Source organism: Mustela putorius, unplaced genomic scaffold (assembly GCF_011764305.1).
Source record: "Mustela putorius furo isolate JIRA1106 unplaced genomic scaffold, ASM1176430v1.1 tig00537227_pilon_pilon_pilon, whole genome shotgun sequence".
In the NCBI taxonomy this organism is placed as follows: domain Eukaryota; kingdom Metazoa; phylum Chordata; class Mammalia; order Carnivora; family Mustelidae; genus Mustela; species Mustela putorius.
The window spans coordinates 17,331,046-17,350,609 of NW_025422368.1; the positions used below are offsets into that span (position 1 = coordinate 17,331,046).

General features: G+C 38.4%; 1 protein-coding gene across 6 annotated transcripts in view; it reads right to left on the reverse strand.

The window, feature by feature from the left end:
• Positions 1 to 1,081: 1,081 nt before the first annotated feature.
• The window catches only part of FGD4 (FYVE, RhoGEF and PH domain containing 4), a 199,766-nt gene continuing 181,283 nt past the window's right edge, over positions 1,082 to 19,564 (reverse strand). For all 6 annotated transcript variants that reach the window (XM_004771805.3, XM_004771804.3, XM_004771807.3 and 3 more), the window contains 7 exons: positions 14,360 to 14,532; positions 10,782 to 10,812; positions 10,472 to 10,564; positions 10,026 to 10,151; positions 5,648 to 5,788; positions 2,909 to 3,049; positions 1,082 to 1,547 (listed from right to left, as the gene is read on the reverse strand). In XM_004771805.3, the coding sequence (XP_004771862.1) occupies positions 1,290 to 1,547; positions 2,909 to 3,049; positions 5,648 to 5,788; positions 10,026 to 10,151; positions 10,472 to 10,564; positions 10,782 to 10,812; positions 14,360 to 14,532 (963 nt within the window). In that variant the 3' untranslated portion in view covers positions 1,082 to 1,289. The remainder of the gene's footprint in view (positions 1,548 to 2,908; positions 3,050 to 5,647; positions 5,789 to 10,025; positions 10,152 to 10,471; positions 10,565 to 10,781; positions 10,813 to 14,359; positions 14,533 to 19,564) is intronic.

Here is a 19,564-nt window from a genome sequence, read left to right on the forward strand (position 1 = left end):
CTCTAATTTCTATTTACCTGCCCCTCAAACACAGGTTAACACATGTGAATTTCGTTTCCCATCTGATGAAGGCATAGGCCCACATAGTTATCTAAGTGTTAATTATGTATAGTCCTCATTTAACCATGCTTAATAGCCTTATAGAATAGAAAAACATTACAATAAACACAGTTTCCATATGTCCCAGTTCTATATAAAGTCAGGTATCTTGTACAGTTTAGGTTTCTGTGAACATTTTTGCACATGCTGATATTAACTGCTGCAACAATTGCAGGACTGTGAAAGGTAAAATAACCTGTGTGACTTCGACCACCCCAGTGGCCAAATACTCAAGACTGAAGCATTAATTAAACCCTCATTATATATTTAAATAGGTATTATTAGCACCTTCAAAGAGAGGCACTGTTTTAAATAGGCACAGAACGAAAAAAATAGTACTTTAAAAATACTGTTGGAACTAATATATCCCATGCCACATAAATTACTGCTTTTTCTTATTATAAAAATATCAATACCCTTAGATGTCAATCAGTTAAACATAAAACACCAAAAACATTTCTGAAATTGTTCAAATCCAAGATAAAACATGCTTTATATTTAAAAAATAAATTAGAGACAAATATGAACCTAAAGCTGAAGAGAAAAGCATGTATAATATAATTATATCCATATTTAATACTATATACACATAATTGCTATATACTTGAGATAGTTTCTTCTTAGGAATATTTCTACAAAAACTATCTTTTCTTAGTAAGTTGAAAGTTTGAATGTCAACAATTTGTCCTTTTTGTTTTAAGAGAACTTACATTGTTTATGCAGCTTGAGCTTTATAAACTAAATTAAATAAGTTAATAGCCTAAACTGTCCCTGTATTTTTTTTTTAATACCACGGATCTATTTTGGCAACATGGAGGTATATCTTTCAAACTGTTACAAGTCCTACCTGTGAGGGAGAAGACATGGAAGGACCTTAGATGCAAGTGGCCTATTCTAACCTGATAGTGATAGAATCCATTGATACCATCTTCTTCAAGACAAAAGTACATATGCAAGGAATAGCTCATTAAAAAATGCTCCATTTTCACATTATTTCAAACTTTTATCGGTAGAATGGCTCTGCACATCAGTTTCACTAAGGGTACAGAAACATAGGAAAATAGTCCCCCAAAAGATGCATTTATGAGCCTATATTTTCCAACATAAAGTGCTAAGAGATGAATAAGGAGGGCTGGGAATGTCTTGGGCTGTAAATCTTGAGACCTCCATGTCATGGATGGTCCTGGAGTTCAGCATTCTAATTTTTTCTTAGGTTCAGCATGATCATCCAAGGTGGCTGGATGCTTGTTGGGACCATCTGGTGTCTCACCTGTGACAGCTAAAAAGATGATTTTCAGCCACTTCTGTTTCAGTTCCTCACTGTCTGCAGCAAAGCTGTGCACAGACTTGGACTGGGTCAGTTTGAAACTGTGGGGCAGGTCTGCACTCTTTGGCAGATCGTCCACAACGTAGCCGAGGAGTGGAATGGTGGCCTGGGCTCGGACGTCCTAAGGAAAAAGAACATGGTACACAGGACTGTGAGATGTATTTGCTTGTTATCCATGGCCCTTTGTGATCTGGCTCCCACTAACCCTTTCCCTATTGCTGTTCCACAAAGACATATGCTATGAGCTCTCTGTGGACAGAGTCTGGGATCCAATGCTTAGCATACTGCCCAGATATGAGGTCACTGAAAATGTTGGCTGAGTGAATTAATGAATGAGAGCAGATACCTCAATCAGCCAAGATTCACAGACCCTACACCCCACCCCCTGTGAAGGAGTCCATTTAGCTCTTCATTCAGATGAAAAGGGGAAAGAATAATAGTTATCTTACTCTACAAAACCACCAAACACTAATGATGATTTGATTACCGAACTGTTTTATTTGGTGATCCATTCATTCATGCATCAATTTATTTGAGGACAAGAAAAGGGTATAGGAAAATAATGAAATAGAAGACACTATATACCTTGGTATTTTAAGTTTCTTTCATTTTTTTTTTTAAGATTTTATTTATTTATTTGAGAGAGAGAGAGGGTACAAGCAGGGAGAGCAGCTGAGGGAGAGGGTGAAGCGGGCTTCTGGCTGAGCAGGGAGTCCAATGCGGAACTTGATCCCAGGACCCTGGGATCTCTACCTGAGCTGAAGGCAGGTGCTTAACTGACTGAGCCAGCCAGGTGCTAAGTTTATTTCTAAAAAAAATTTTTTTTTTTTACCAGCCCTTAATATGGATATAGGCTAAAATACAACAGGTACATTTAAGATTTTATCTATTTCCAGGCGAATGCAGGTGTTTTTCCACAGTGCCTGGTGCTGTTCTGGTTAGAAGCTAAACCTGCGTCTGTTACTCCTGCAGGTGTAGCTCAGAAACTTGTTACTGGACGATGAAAATCTGAGGTTGACGTAAATTCCCTTTCCTCTCAAATTCCTTTCTTCTTCAGGTATCCATCCATTCAGGAAAAAAAAATAAAACAAAACCCAAACCTATAATTATTTCCCTTCACCAAACAGGCTCCTTCTCCTCCTTGGTTCTTCCTCTGCTTCACCCCTGCTTCCCATACCCCTTCCTAATCCAGCTAATCCTTTCTCAAATCACTGAATAGGAATGAGAGGGGGGAGAAGGCAAATGCTGCACAGGGTGAAGAAACTATGGGCTATATCTTAAAAAAAAAAAAAAAAAAAAGCTTAAAAAAATAGTTTAAGCTTGAATTTTAGTTCCTAATTATTGTTCAACTGTAATGAAAGACAATGCAACTGTCTGAGCTCTCTTGTTCTATGGAGTAGTAATGGAAGGATTTTGAGTTCAGTGTCTCTTCACCTCCGCCTGTGCCCCAGGACCCCCTTCAGAAAGATACCGGTCAGATACCTGGGGGGCACCGTACATGTACAGCACAAGAGGGTCTTGTTTGGGGATCACACACCAAGCTTTCTGCCAAGGTTTTGACTTCTCCATATACTGAAGAAAGCTGCACACTACACTGTTTCCAGATACTTCTGCTGATTCAATCTAGAAAAATATAATGGAAAGAGAGTGAGAGAGATAGAGAGAGAACACAAAATGAACCAGGCAGAGAAGTAATTCACCTTAAGGGAATAATCACAAAGTACAATACATTCATATAAAATTTCTCTTGGGAATGTCCAAAAAGGTTCATGGCAATGTTTATTTAAATACTCATCTAGATTTTTCATGAGCCAGGGAAAATATTCAAGTGAATTTTAACTCTTTGTAGCACCAGACCTGAAATTTAAATAAAGTTAAACATTCACTGACTGCTTGCTATGCACGCACATTTTTTAGTTCACTATGTGTATTATTTCATTTAATCCTTACACTGACAATAAGAAGATACCCCTTCTCTTATCTATGAGGTTCAGAGATGAAGTAACTGTCCCCAGGTCACACATTTAGGAACGGTATTGCTAGGCATTTGGGTCTGGATCCCGAGCCTGCCCTTTTACCACAATGCTATACCAGCTTCAACTGTGTAACAGTGCAACAGCAAAAAGGCAAATACTGACCAGCAAGTTTTGTCCTGGAATCTGAGATAATTTAAAAGTTCTGAAAATGGCAACAATTCTTTGTAGACTCATTTATAGTTTTCTGCTTTGTCTCCTGATACCTATATCTCTGGTTAAAAAAATACAAAAACAAAACCCTTGGACTAAATGATAGATTTTATTATGCACATTAGGGGAAGCGAGTGGTTTGTTTCTATTTTCAATTGCTCTAATCATTAGGGTAGTGCTACTCAATGCCCACTGAACAGTGCTAGTTCAGACTATTTTGCTACACCTTCAATATAAAACACAGAAAGTAAGAATAAGCACTTAGAAACTTTTAGAGCAACTGGGCTTTGTGACAACACACAGGCAACATAATTATGTCACAAAAATATTGAGCTGTGGTGATTTGGAAATAAAACTGGCCCTTCATCACAGACAGTTTAAGAAGTAGTGGCTGGCAAACCAGGGCCCACCAGCCCACCACTTGTTTTTGTATGGCCTATGAGCTAAGAATAGTTTTTAAGGATGAACATTTAAAATCAATTTGACGACAGCGAACACTAACTCTGGACTCCAGTTAAACGAACTGCACTCTCCCCTACTCGCAACGAATTCCAGGCTTATTGCCATATTATAAAAAGTTATACTAAGTTATTACTAAATTTTGAATTCTTTCAAAAAATTGTGAAAATATTTTTTTTTCTTGTTATAGAAATAATATTCCGCTTTTCCTCTTGGCCTGAAAAGACTAAAATAGTTTCTCTCTGACCCTTTCTTTACTGGAGAAGTTTGTTGACTTTTGGTCTAGAGCACATAACAAACCCGCTGGCATGAAGCCAGTTTCAAATATGTGTGTACATGTGTGTGCATGTGCACATATATATATTATCTTGACCTCACATTATATATTTATTTGATTAAAAGGGTTAACCTGGTAACTTGTCCTCCCAATAAAGGTTTTTTGAGAAAACTACCTAGAGTTTTTTTATTTCATAGATACAGCCTGAAATTCATCCCTTAACACAAGTTATTTGACTCATTCCATTATGCCAGTTTTATCAGTTGCTGTGTTTAAGTCTCAAGGCTGTGCTCCTGGGAGTCAATGAAATGGGTCTCCACCTTCCTGCCGGAGAAAGCCTCATTTTGGTCTGCCTGTAAGCAACATATATACCCTAGAAGGATTCAGTTTTATACTTTTAGCTTGTCAGCCTATACTTTAACCTTCAATGGACACTTTTTCCAATGGATTTTTTCCAATGGATTCTTTTTCATTTAGCAGAAATGACCTTTGTAAGCTTACACTGTATAGATGCTCAATAAATGTTCATTGATTCTTAATAAATCATGGAAATTCTTTATAAACCAAGTGTGTCTCTGACTTTAGATATATTGGAGTCTGATCATGAGCCTATTATCCTTCACAGACCTTCCAGGCTATGTTGAACTTTCTGCCACAAAGGCCTTACTATATAATTTATTCCTTACATTAATGTCTTTTGAGTATAAAACTCATTTCAGATACAAGCTGAATTACAGTTTCCCGGCTTGGGAGGCTCTGACTTTAGTTTGAAAACATGAGTCAAATTCATTTGCAAGACATTTCAATAATATTTCAATGCAGTTACCAGATTAGTGTCACTGGCTATTAAATGATGCTTTTAATGCAGTAAGTTGGTAGATATTTTCAGGTAATAAATACTTTAATATGAATTCTAATAATTTCAGACAATGGCTTTTGAAGCCGATATGATAAAATTGACAGAGAAGCTTTTCTATTAAAAATATACCATAAGTTAGGCACCGGAAGAGACAATTAATACTCTAATATTTGACTATAGCCATCTTCACAAAAGCATTATATTTCACTCTCAAATGCACGTGATTAAAATATAGCACTTGTCCCTCTTCTTTCTACACAACTGAGTATGATCCCCAAATTCAGCAAGATAGGACAAAAGTATGAATCTTGCTTGTTCTTCAAATTATTAAATATTAAGAGAAATAACAAAATATGCTTTTGTATTCTTCAGGGTTAAAAGACAATTCTACATTCCTTGCATAAAAATTTAAACATTACCAAACATTAAGTGTTCCATACCTCTAAAATTCCTTTTCTTTTTTTTTCTTCACTATCTGTGAATCCACTTATTATTTGATAACAGTCTTTACAAACTTTGTTTAATTTTCCACCATCGTACTCAAGTTGAGCTTTGTAATCAGAACACTTCCAACAAACCACCTTAAATTTAAAAAAGTGAATAATCAACGATTTGAGCAATAATCACAGTAATAATAAAAAGAAAGAATTAAATATTTAACACAAACTTATACTAGACTAAGAACACCCTATGAACATCAGGAATATATACCATGGTATTGTAATTCTGTTGGTGACAGGCTCTACTTGTTCACCCTTGTCTGCCTCACTCTAAAGAAGGTCTTCAAAGGCTTGGTCCAGACGTTTACCCTTCATACTTTTGGATGTTTCATCAATATCTCCTCAAATGAACTAATAATCTTGATCTTCCCTGCCCTCAGATCTCTCCTGACTCATCCCACCCCTCCTAATAACCTTTTCCCTTCTAGTGCTGCCTATTGTAGAAAATAGCACAGCCATCTAACCAGTCAAGCCAAGTCAGAAACCTAGGAGTCATCGTCTTCAACATCTCCCTCTACTTTGCCCCATAGAGTCACCATATTACAAAGTCCTGCTGATTTTATCTTGATATTTTTTCAATCTGTCTATTTTTCTGCATCTTCTTTCCACATCCAGGTTATCAATGTCATAATTTGGACTATTAGGTCTCATGACTGGTCCTTGTAGCATGCTTACTGGGATTCTTAGCGGAGCATTCTCTAGCCTCTATTTTAATAATCCTCCAGGCTATTTTCCAAACAGCACCAGATGTTGTCTTAAACATGCTAATCTGATAGGTTTCTCCTCTTTTTAAAATCCTTACAGTTTTCCTTTTGCTCTTAAAGAACAGATTTATCCCCATGGCCTACCCCTCTTCCCCTCTGTATCCCCTGTGACACAGGCTTCTTAGAGCCCCTGAAGTGTCTCTCATCTCTGCTTCAGTGAATTAACTCTTGTTCATCCTTCAAATGTTGACTCAACTCTCATTTCCTCAAGACTCCTCTAACTTCCAGAATGGGGCACTATCTCTTGTCACTATGCTATGAAGTTCCTTACTCTTCTTGATATACTGATTCATTTTTAACCATATACTTGTACGATTATTCACAGTTTATGTTTGTAATTCTCACTAGGCTATAAGCTCTGTGAGAGATTGTCCTTGTATACTTTGCTCATAAGGCATCCCATGAACATTTACAGAGTGCCAACAAATGAGTACTGTGCAAATGCTTGCTATTTCTTAGTGAAAAGTATTTTGTTCTGATTATTACAGGATAACTGTTAGGGGAAAAAAAAAAAAACCTTCCAGTTAAAAAAAATTATCTTCTTGGCCATAGCAACTTTTTAGTGGCTGTCTCCTGAGGCAAAAGAAACAAAAAAAAAATAAACCACTGGGGACTTCATCCAAATAAAAAGCTCCACAGTGAAGGAAACAATAAAAAAAACTAAAGGCAACCAAGTGAATGAGAGAAGATATTTGCAAATGTCATATCTGTTAAAGGATTTGTATTCAAGATGTACAAAACTTCTAAAACTCAAAAAATGAATAATCTAATTAAAAAATGGGCATAAGACATGAATAGACATTTTTCCAAAGACATACAGATGGCCAACAGACACATGAAAAGATGCTCATCATCAGGGAAACAAATCAAAACAATGATAAAATATCACCTTGCACCTGTCAGAATGGCTAACATAAACAATGCAAAGAAACAACAGGTTTGGGGGAGGATGTGGAGAAAGGAACCCTCCTGCACTACTGGTGGGAATGCAAACTGGTGCACCCATTGTAGGAAACAGTATGGAGGTTCCTCAAAAATTTAAAAATAGAACTACCCTATGGCCTAGCAATTATACTCAAAGATTACAAAAATATTAATTTAAACAGATATATGCATCCAATGTTTATAGGAGCATTATCTACAATAGCCAAACTATGGAAAGAGCCCAAATGTCCACTGACTGATGAATGCATAAAGATGATGTGGTGGTGTGTGCGCACACACGCGCACACACTCACTCCCTCTAGAATATTACTCAGGCATCAAAAAGAATGAAACCTTGCCATTTGCAATGACATAGATGGAGCTACAGAATATTATGCTAAGCAAAAGGAGTCAGAGAAAGACAAATATCACAGGATTTCACTCATATGTGGAATTTAAGAAACAAAACAAATAAGCATAGGGGAAAAAAAGAGAGAGAGGGCCACACCAAGAAACAGATTTTTAACTATAGCAAACAAACTGATCATGACCAGAGGGAGGTAGGGAAGGCACTTAACAGTGATGGGGAGTAAGGAGGGCACTTGCTGTAATGAGCACTGGGTGTTGTATGTAAGGGCTGAATCACTATACTGTGCACCTGAAACTAATACTACACTATATATTAACTGGAATTTAATTAAAATCTGTAAAAAAAAATTATCTTCTTGCTTCTAGAAGCGTATTTTCCCAATTTATAATAAACTATTTATGAACATATAAATATTAGTAAAACTTCATTTGGGTTCATAGCATGTAAATTCATGATAAAGAACTATTCATTGTTTTCTCAAAATTACAATGAAATTACTGTTGGATTTGGAATTAGACATGCCTGCATCTGCACATTCATATCAGCTACCACCTTATTTATTTCCAAGTCACATTATAGTATTTTGGTAATCCACATTCAAATACTCTTCTGCTTGTTTACTGAAGGTAAGACTACCAGTCAATGCCTGAAATCATTTCAAGCAAACTCAATGACAGATCAAAAAGTCTTAACGAGGAGGGTAAAAGTTGTTTGCTATCAAACTGAATTTGATCACAGAATTGTTTCACTGAGAGAAAACTCAGGAAAAAAAATGGAAGAATAAATCTGCAGTAAGAGAATAATCTAAAAGAACTATCAATACGAACTGTTTTGCACTTTAGCATATTAGTAATATATTAAATCACAGCACTACAACGCCTACCCTTCTCTGTTTACTTGTCACTTTTTAGAAGAAAGTATATCACCTTCACCTTGGTTTACAAGGCTATCCCAAACCTATTATCTCTTTCCTACTTCATTTCATGCCTTCTTCTTCCTCACGCTTTCTATATGAAACAACTCAAATCACTGAAAACCTGTCACCTGCCTTCTCTGGCCAGAGGTACTGAATTTTGTGAGAGAACCACCTTGCCAGTAAATGGACTGAGTGTCCCTTTACATGCATAACCATAAACCTCTAATGGGCACAGAGCAGTCCACACCTGTTCCTTGGGGACGCTCACTCCCCTGCCCAGAGACAACTATTTCATACTGAGCCCTCTTTCTTGACTCTTTCCCCCTCCACTCTTACGCCCTTTTCTTTCAGCCCATGACTCTTCCTCATACTTCAATGACAACACAGTTATCATTTTGCTGAAAATCTCCTACCACAAAATCAAAAACACACCCACATTTGCACCCATCATTACCTTTTTCTTTTTTGTTATAATGGAGGGAAGTCTCCTCTCCCAGCAGAAGCCTGAACTTCCACTTATGCTATTTACATTCCGTCTCTTGCTTTCTCAAGGACATCAACTCCTTTGGTTATTATTTACTGATAACTATTTCTTATGCCACAGTTCTACTTACTCATCGGGCTCCTGCCTCATGACCTCTGGCACCTCAAGAGCAGATCCAACCTTCTCGTATCTCAGGGCTTCTGACATAGAGTGCCACTCCACACCTTTCCCACCTCCCTTGGCATGGTTAGCTCCTTCTCACCCTCATCAGCTTAAATAACAACCTTCAGATAGGTCTTTATTTTTCTTTTCTTTATTATTATTTTTCTAATAAGGAGACAGGGAGAGGGGAGGGGCAGAGGGTGAGGAAGAGAGAGAATCTTAAGCAGGCTTTTTGCTGGGGCATGGAGCTGGACACAGGGCTTGATCTTATGACCCTGAAATCAAGACCTGAGGTGAAATAAAGAGTCAGATGCTTAACTGAGCCATCCAGGTGCCCAAGGTCTTCATTTTTCTAAGTAAAAGTGGTTTTAAGTCCTCCTACATTATCATTATTTTCCATTCTAACCTCTTCATTGTCTCTTTATTGTTTTTATAGTAATTTGAAATGCTTGTCTATTTACTTGACTTTTGTTATTTTCTCCATTAGAATGTAAGATATGTGAAGAGGGGTATCATTTTGCTTACCATTTTTCTCCAGGACCCAGCACAGTGCTTTGCAAATAGTCATCACCAAAATAAGTTTATCAATTAGGTGGCTGATTAATTAAATAACTTTTTTTTGTCTTTTCAAACTTGATGATTATATAACACCTATCTAGTTACTAGCAACCTTATGATCATTAAGAAATCTCACTTACATGTCCACATGCTCGACAATGATGCCTTCTTCTTGTCAGTGCATTGAAAGACTCTTTGCATTTCATACACATCGTTACTTCGTTATCTCGGATCCATCTTGGAGCTCTTTTCCCCAGCTCAGCAGTCTAAATAGGATCGAGTTTTAATAGAAAAAGCTGTCATTTCCATCTATGTATTTACTTATTTACTTATTTATTAAAAAGCACTTTGACAACACTGCTCATATCTTGCTTTGAAACTCAAGACCTAGGAAAAGAAATAAAAGGTGTAAAGAAGTTTAAGCACCACACAAAGGCACTCACTATTGTATTCATGTAAGAAAGAATGAGATTCTGTCTAAATAGCCAGGTTTGGCATTGCAAAGAGAAAAGGCAACATAAGCAAATGATTAGACAGATCTGCAACTGCAAAGAGAAAAGAACTTAAAGAATTCTTTTCAACTTACAGAAACTTCTGACTGCATGTCATTATCCTTTGCAATTGCATTTCTGAAGGTTTCATGCCTCTGATGGAAAGCATCAATGGTGTCTTGAAGAGCCTAAAATATAAAGGAGATTCAGAGCACACATTAAAATATCACATGCAAATTAATGAAAAATGCTTTATCAAACAAATGTCTGTGATGTAAGAATGATCTTAAAAATTAAATGACCTTGTTCTGATGACAATATGTGTACACTCTTATATGTGCATGTTTGTACACACAGACGAAGGTTACCAAAAAACAAAAATAAAAAAATAGATATATGGGTTACCTTAATCCATTCTTCTTTGTCTTGCTCAGAACTAAAACAAAACAAAATTCAAGTGAATACAGAACATTAATGAGTTACACCTCATGAATAAAACTATGCTTTAATGCTGTTCCAACTTTCTGGAAAATTCAGGGATGCCTAGGAAGGAGTTATAATAAAAATTAAACAGAATCGCTGGCAATCAAACTAATGCCTTTTTTTTTTTTAAGAAAGTGGGTGGTACAGAGGGAGAGAGATCCTTTAAGCTGGGTGTGGAGCCCGACTGGGGGCCTGACACATGACCCTGAGATCTTGAACTGAGCCGAAATCAAGAGTCAGTGCTTAATCAACCGAGGTACCCAGGCATCCCTGAACAAATAAATTTTTTTAAACAGAGTTTTATTATCTTTAATTTTTGAAAAAGATCTTATTCATTTGAGAGAGAGCAAGCGAGCATGGGGGGGTGGAGACGGAGAAGCAGACTCCACGCTGAGCAGAGAGCCTGCTCTAGGGCTCTATATCAGGACCTGGAGATCATGACCTGAAAAGGAAGGTAGACACTTAACCACCTAGCCACCCAGGCACCCCTAAAACAGAGTTTTACACCACCCACTTTGCTGGGAGAGTTACATTTAGCTTCCACTAATAAATTGCCCTAATATTAAGTTTAACAACCATCATCTAGCTCAGTATGTTAGGTAATTGCAGATTTAGCATTGTACCAGATACACAACCAGTCTTCCAATTCACCTTTAAGAAAAAACAGGGGGCTTCTGAAGGCTACTGGTCACAAACCATCTTAGAAAATATTATAATTATCCTCTAGAATCTAAAACATCTTTGTAAGGCCTCAGGGAGCTATTTAACATTTCCTTTGATACACAATTTTGCTAGAAAGCTTTAGGCAATACCGTATTTAACCTATTACAGATAAAGCAAAGCAAACATTTTAGATGCTTATAGGAAGGAAGTTTCACAGGTTAATGGACTTACTTCAGTATTTAATACTTTCTATTGGGAAAAACTTTCCTTGACTATAGTCAAATCCATTTTCCTATTGAGGCAAATTTTATTTATTTCATCTCCCTTGCAGGTAGCTTATCCAGCTGGCTGCTGTCACAGAGTATATTAGAAAAGTCCCCATTTTAGTAGACTCTGGACAGAGCTAGATCTCTATGCTGGAAGAATTTGAAGAATGCCAAAAGCGGGCTCTGTTTATTTGCATGTGTTTGGTAGGCTAGGGCTAAGTTGGAGTTCCAGCCTGAAGGTCACATGCCTCACTCCCAGGTATCACATAGGGTGAGTCTGGCAGGAGTTTTGCTCCTATGACATCATCTACCTTTCATGCAAATTTCTTCGTGAGTGTCAAGATGTGCCAAGAATGCTGCTGGAATCCATGCCCTCAAATGGAAGAGTCTGCTTATTGTTCACCTGGGGAATCCTTGGACCAACAGCCTTGGTGGTGGGGGGCATTTAATCTTGTCCCTCAAAAGAGATTTCTCACTACTGCAGTCCCCTGCCTGGATAAAATGAGTTCCGCTGCTCTGGAAACACAGTTATTTCCTAGATGCGTCTAGCTTTTGAAATGCAAAGAAACTTGACAAGTCTTTAATGCTTTTTGTTCTACTTTCTCAAGTCATGCAGAATTTTTACTCCTCTAATTTACTTACTATTTTTTTATTCATTTAGCAATATAAAATAATTACATAAAAAGTCTATAAGACAGAATACTTAATATTCTTTTCAATATGAAAGAGGAAGCAGAGTTTAAAAGGTCAGTCTTCAGGCTGACTCATTTAGCAGGAAAAGCAGAACCCTTTTTTCACAGGTGGCTTCAGAAGAGAATGATCTTTAAATATCTCCAAATACATACTGAACTTTGGGTTCATGTAATCCCCATAACACTCTGATGTTCTGAGACTTTCAATGTTTGTCCTGATTCTTGAAAGAATCATAGACAAGATGAAAAGCAATCACTTAATTCATCTCTTCAATTCACTATATAATCATAAATATAACTGAGCAATGAGATTAGGGGAATAAGAAATTTAAGGAAAAATGACTATGTTTTCAATGCTAATTAAAATATATCCAATACTGCATACTGGAACTCTACAAAGTGATTACTGTCTGTACTTAAGAAAATTCATCAGGTAGCTGGGGTTTCCATTCACCCAACTCCCCCAAAAACCTTGATAATCTTTCTTTTGCTGTTTTAACACCTCTCCTGAATTTGCAGATTTGGAAGTATGCTGGATTTCAGAGCAGTGGTGTCTTAGTTCTTCTGCAATGAAGACTCCTCTGATGGTCAGAACTACTGATGCAACCTCCCTGTTGCCAGAACCAGTTGCTCAGTAAATCACGCACTGAGCAAGGACTCAGGTCAGGAGCCTCCAAACACAGCATACATAATATATTCTTCCCTTGGGCTTGGTGGTTGGAGCCCAAATCCCACCATAAGGTAGGAAAAGCATGCCATGCAAAGCCAAGTCCTCTACGCTTTTAACTTATGCTTGAAATGCCACCTTCTAGTCCTTAGTCCCTGGCAGCTAAGTAATGGCAGGTTCAGTATAGATTTTCTGTGGGAAACCAAAGGGCTACTTCTTCAAACTGTACCAGCCTGCCCTATTTCCCTTCACTGTTATTTCACCAATTCCCTGATTCCCTGGGCAGATTTCTGCTAAAATGAATTATTCTCCTTTAAAAGTCTGAACTTCAAACTTCGACACAATTACTACGTACAAATATCCAGGATGAGTTCATCTAGGCAGCCATATGCTATTGGTGTAAGAGAACAAAAAGGAACAGAAGTGCTGAGTCTCCAGATTCTCGGATATCAGAACCATCCGAGAGTCAGGATTGGTACTTAACCCCCCGATCTGTGTGACCTTCTGAAGGTTCCCAAATCGCACCATGATAAGACTTTGTAGGAGAGATGGAAGGCAGTCTTCTCAGGCAGATATTTCAAAACCTGACAGCACTCTATCATTCAGAGGTTTACACACAAGGTAGCTATAAGCCATTGTATCTCATAGTTTTTTCTTTCCAAATCTGTTTATGTTAAGCAGATGGGTGCCAGAACCCCCATCCTTATTCCCAACTCAACAAAGCTTGTATGAAGCATGCCTTCCAGAAGTCCTGGTTTCTAGAGGCCACTATAACCAAATGGCCCCCCTTCCTATATCCTCCAAATGTGGCAGGAGAATCATTACCTTTTATACTCTGCCTCTCTGATGCATCAACGAACATTGGCACCAAAAGGAAGGGTGGAGGGAGGAGTTGGGGGAGCACCCTTTCTTACAAGACTCAAAACTCTGGCTTGAACGCAACCACTTCATTCTGTGAGCACCTAGCAAATCTGAAGAGTCAATTTAATGTACTGAATTCTTACTGTCTGAAAACTACTCTCTAGGCACTAATGAAAGAATCAAAAGGGATAACATGATTCCTGCGTTTTAAGAGATTCTGTTTCTTTCCTTATGTCTATCCAGATTCCTAGAGGTCTATAGTATTCATTTGGGAAAGATCCTCAGAATTATTCGGTCCTAAACTCATTCTGATGCTTTTGGAAAGCTGTGTGATAGGAAGGCTTCTCTCACCTGGCTTGCAGTTCCAGTGTTCTCTCTTTCCCAGACACCTGGAAAGTGTGTGGATATTCTTCATTGTGAGTCTCCACAATTTTCATTCCATCGATGCCAACCCTGGTTCGAACTGTGAATTTAGAGCCCACCAAGCTGAATCTTGGTACACAGTACAGCAACATGTTGTTGAACTGCAAGGACACAGGGCACACATCAGTAAATAGGAAAACAAGAAGGAAGCAACATGTATTACAAGTAGCCCTAGGGAATATCATGCCCTCTATGTGAGCAAGATTATTTAAACACTATATTGAGATTTTATGCTTGCATCAGAATTACCTTATTTTAACATTTATACTTCCCTTTATTGGTTCATAATATTTTATTGATATTTAAGTAAACAAATTATCATTTTATACTATGAAGAAAATAAGTTCAATTAAGTCCAACAACAATTTATAAAGAACTTTACATACACCAGGAATTGAAGTTCTCAACCATATAAGCTGAAGTCCTTAGGCAAGAAAATTTCTAATTGTCTACAATAGCTGGTAGAGGAAACAAGTATTATTTAACAATTATTTTGCCAGTGTGTTTAATATTAAGTTTTAAAAAACCCGTTATTATTTCAGAACATGTGGGATTAACACACTAAACCTTACGTAAAAAACTAAGTTACTGTTTTTTATTGGCCTACATCTTAAGAATTCATCATGTATGGATAGAAAAGTCATCTATTTTAGCAAAAAATTTTTAAAGATCTGCTTTACCAGTTCTTCTTTTAAAAAGAAGGACTTTATTTTGAAACTGAATCAAATTATGTATAATGCTCCATTTCTACTCAAGAATGAACCATCCTGAATGCAAGTTGGTACAGCCACTTTGGAGAACAGTGTGGAGATTCCTCAAGAAATTAAAAATAGAGCTTCCCTATGACCCTGCAACTGGGTATTTACCCCAAAGATACAGATGTAGTGAAAAGAAGGGCCATCTGTACCCCAATGTTTATAGCAGCAATGGCCATGGTTGCCAAACTGTGGAAAGAACCAAGATGCCCTTCAACGGACAAATGGATAAGGAAGATGTGGTCCATATACACTATGGAGTATTATGCCTCCATCAGAAAGGATGAATACCCAACTTTTGTAGCAACATGGACAGGACTGGAAGAGATTATGCTGAGTGAAATAAGTCAAGCAGAGAGAACCAATTATCTTATGGTTTCACTTATTTGTAGGGCATAACAAATAACATGGAGGACATGGGGAGATGGAGAGGAGAAGGGAGTTGAGGGAAATTGGAAGGGGAGGTGAACCATGATAGACTATGGACACTGAAAAACAACCTGAGGGTTTTGAGGGGGCGGGGAGTGGGGAGATGGGGGAACCAGGTGGTGGGTATTGGGGAGGGCACATATTGCATGGAGTACTGGGTGTGGTGCAAAAACAATGAATAGTTACGCTGAAAAGAAATAAAAAAAAAATGAACCACCCCTACTAATTAGGACCAAAGAGTAAGTTTGGGGAGACTTTTAATTCACTTTTGAAAATACTGAAACATGCAAAAGGAGCAAAGACTAAATATTTAGGTTAATTTGTAGGTGGATTCCTAAAGAAGGCCCATACTTCTATCTCCTTCATATTTATTGTTTCTGACACTGCTTCTAGAGTTACATATATTTTTCAAAGACAAGAACAACTGGGGACTTAAAACTTTGTGCACTATGTAACCTTTCATGTCTCAGGATTACTATATATATGAAAGTCTTGGTCAGAGGATTAAATCCAGAAAAATGTCCTGTTCTGCTAGGTTCCATTTAGCTCCACAGAGTCATCAAGACAAGAGATGTGCACAGATTTCTAAAACATTTTGACTAGTTTAAGGGACACTGCCCACTGCACTCATTCTGAAAGCAGATTTCTCATCAGCTGTTCCTTGCACTCTATTTCCTGTAACCAAGTGTCATAAATTTATTTTCCACACTGAATAATGCAGAAATAAAAGGGTACTAAACACCCTGGTGCACATGCACCTCGGTACCACATTTCACATTTCCACTGCCAGCAGGGAACCCTAATGACCTACCATCAACTGTCCCCTGCGTTCTAAGTGTGACAATCCCCAGCCTCATTGCAGTACATGGGATTCAGGGACTTGAAAACACTCAGAAAATCTCTCCTCCCCACCCCAGCTTGATTAAGACACGGCTTGCTGCTAACTGTTCCTGTTAACGCTTTTTTCCGATTTTGTAGGAAGGCCTTCTCGGAAGGGGATTTGGTCAAGGCTGTGAACAGTGCACATGGAACTGCAAAGCAGCCACCAACAGGCACAAGGCTCGACTTTCTTTTTTCAAGATTTATTTATTTGACAGGGGGAGAGAGAGAGAGAGTGGGTAGGTGCAGAGACAGAGGGAGAGAGAATCTCAGAACGGCTCCACGCCCAGCACAGAGTCCAATGTGGGTCTCCATCTCACGACTTGAGATCATGACCCGAGCCAAAATCAAGAGTCAGACACTTAATTGACTGAGTTACCTGGGGGCTCCAAGGCTCAACCTTCAAGATGGCAACTACCACCTCATGCTTCTGCAAACTGAGCGACAAATGTAATGCTGTGGCATAAAATTTCTGAGTTATCTACTACTTGTACTCAAGTTCACTTTATAAGGTTCAGCAAAGTCTTGTCATTTTACAGAAACAGTCCATGAATATGGAAGTTCTAGGCATGTGGTTTTTGTGGTGACACTCCTACAAGATGACAGACTATCTTATAAATGATAGGTTTCTTTTTCCATTTTATGCTTGCAGGATTACACTTCCCCAATTACAGATGCTTCCTAAGTGGCACGTTACATTGTAAACTGTCAATAACTACTACATGTAAGGTTAATTTATTAACCTTACATAACTCCTATCACAATCTAATGCTAGACCATAAATACTCTTTTTCTTTTTCCTAGAGGTCAAAGTATGAGCGTAAGGACATAAATATTGTTTACCAAGCCATAGATGTCCTCTGCACCCTCTGTGAACCTTGCTGCTGTGGCAAAAGCCACCATCCCCTTCCGTGTGGGTTTCTGCTCAAAGAGGAACTCAGAGCAACTGCAGCACCAAGGAGATGGCCTTCCCTTTCAGTGCAGGAGACTGCTTTTTATCCATGGCCAGAAGGCGTGAGGAACGTGTGATCTCTGGCTGGTGGGGTAAGTTCTGAAAGTGGTAGCTAGAAGGCAGCCTTGATTTTATTAAAAGCACAGAGTCCCCCTTCCTCATCTCCAGTGGTCCTCAGCTACTTATTTCGAAGGTCTTGAAATATATGAGTGAAACAATTCAATGTTATGTTTCACCAGAGACAGTTTCATTAAAGTTTGCTTTAAAGTTTGTAAAAGTACATGATTGGAAAAAATTCCCAGTGCCTGCTCTTGTATTCAAAGTTTAAATGAGTCAAGGGGCAAAAAACCTAAAAGCTGCTAAGCAATAAGGAAATAAAGACCAGAACAACAAAGGGCCAAGAATAAAACCTCTTGGGCCATTTTATGGGATAATCCAGTGATTTTTTTTTTTTTAAATTTTCAGATGTCAGGTGTGTGATTAATTGATTTAGTCAACAGAGTGTCCGGCAGTAACAGAAAAAAGCATGGTGTGGGGGCCAGCGAATGAGCAAACATGGGAGGCTCGGCTGAAAGCTGAAATCGGATTCTACATGCAATTGGGCTCTTTAGAGAAATGTGAGATCACCAGGGTAGGATACCCGAAAACTAGCCCTCATTTTCTAGAGACAGAAGGATTAAAATGGTACTTCTGAAGTTTCTACATACAAACAACCAAGATGCTCTATGGCAAGAAAAGTGTGTTGCGGAGAGGAAGCGTGTGTGACAAAGACAGAGCAGGGGTGGAGGTAGGCGGCATGCAGGGATTAGCAGAATGGACCTACAGACACGCTTCTAAGATGGTCTTCCCACGACCAATTCCGGGAACTCCTGCTCTACGCCTCCATCCTCCAGGGAGGCAACGGCAAAGAGAGGTTTAATAGCTTATAATAACTGGCACAAGATGGGTCCTTTCTTCAAAGTCACTATGGCTGTATTCCCCCAAGGCTCTTTGCCATCTGTCCTCCAAAGAGCTGCTTAATTTGGCTCTGCAACAAGGTATTCAACCTTAAACAATTTCCAGAAAAATTCTCAAATGTGAAAATTAAGCCCAGGCAATCGGTTAGACACAGAGCTAGAAGCTTAACTATTGAAACCGTAGTATAATCCAGAAGACAGGAAAGGAGCAGTACCAAAGCACCTAATGGAAGGGTAAAGGCAAAGGGAAGAGACATGAACTTCTATGCATTTTACCCAAAATAGTATATTAAGTATGTCTTTTTTGATCTGTTTCTTGGTGCTTTGACATCTTGGGGCTTTGCTGACAACAGAGGAACTTGTCCCTCTTAGGGTTACCCACTTCCTAGAAGTAGTAAATGACTCACCTACAGGCACGCCTTTCCTGTGGAAAGCAACCCATCCAGAGCCCACCCCCGCCGTCTTCTTTTGTAAGCCCTTACTGGGCCAGTATTCCCCTGCCAGGACCAGGTACCAGAGAGCAGCCCCTGCATGCCCCAGAGCCTGATAGAATTATTTAAACGAGCAGATTTTAAACCTGTTTATGCTGTCTTGCCCCTTCTTTCTCACTGAACCCTAAGAAAGGCTCTTGCTCACATGTGTTCCCTTTGCCCCCTTATGGACCCTGCTGTTTTCTCAGTAACCCCATGTTATGGCATGCCTCTCCCTTTGGGAAGCTGTGAGTATAATGATGTTTCTCATGGCAACTGTCTCCTGATCCAGTGGCCTCACCACACCTGAGTAATAAAATCTGTATTTCAAAATAAATAGGCCTCTGAACCCTGACAGGACATCACAATCCTTGCTTTACATTTTTAGTCCTCTATATAACCTCTGAGAGGTGAAGTACTTTTGTGTGCTCAAATGAAGACTTTTACAGTTAAATTGGACAAAATCTATACATTTTAAAAATTATTGAGACATAATTTATATAATGTAAAATTTACCCTTTTAAAATATACAATTTGTGGTTTTTAATATAGCTGTAAATTGTGCAATCCTCATAACTATCTAATTCCAGAACATTTTATGATTCCAAATGGAAACCCTATGTTCATTTCCTCTTCCCCACCAGCCCCAGGCAACTACTACTTATATCTCCTGCCTCTCTGCATTTGCCTAC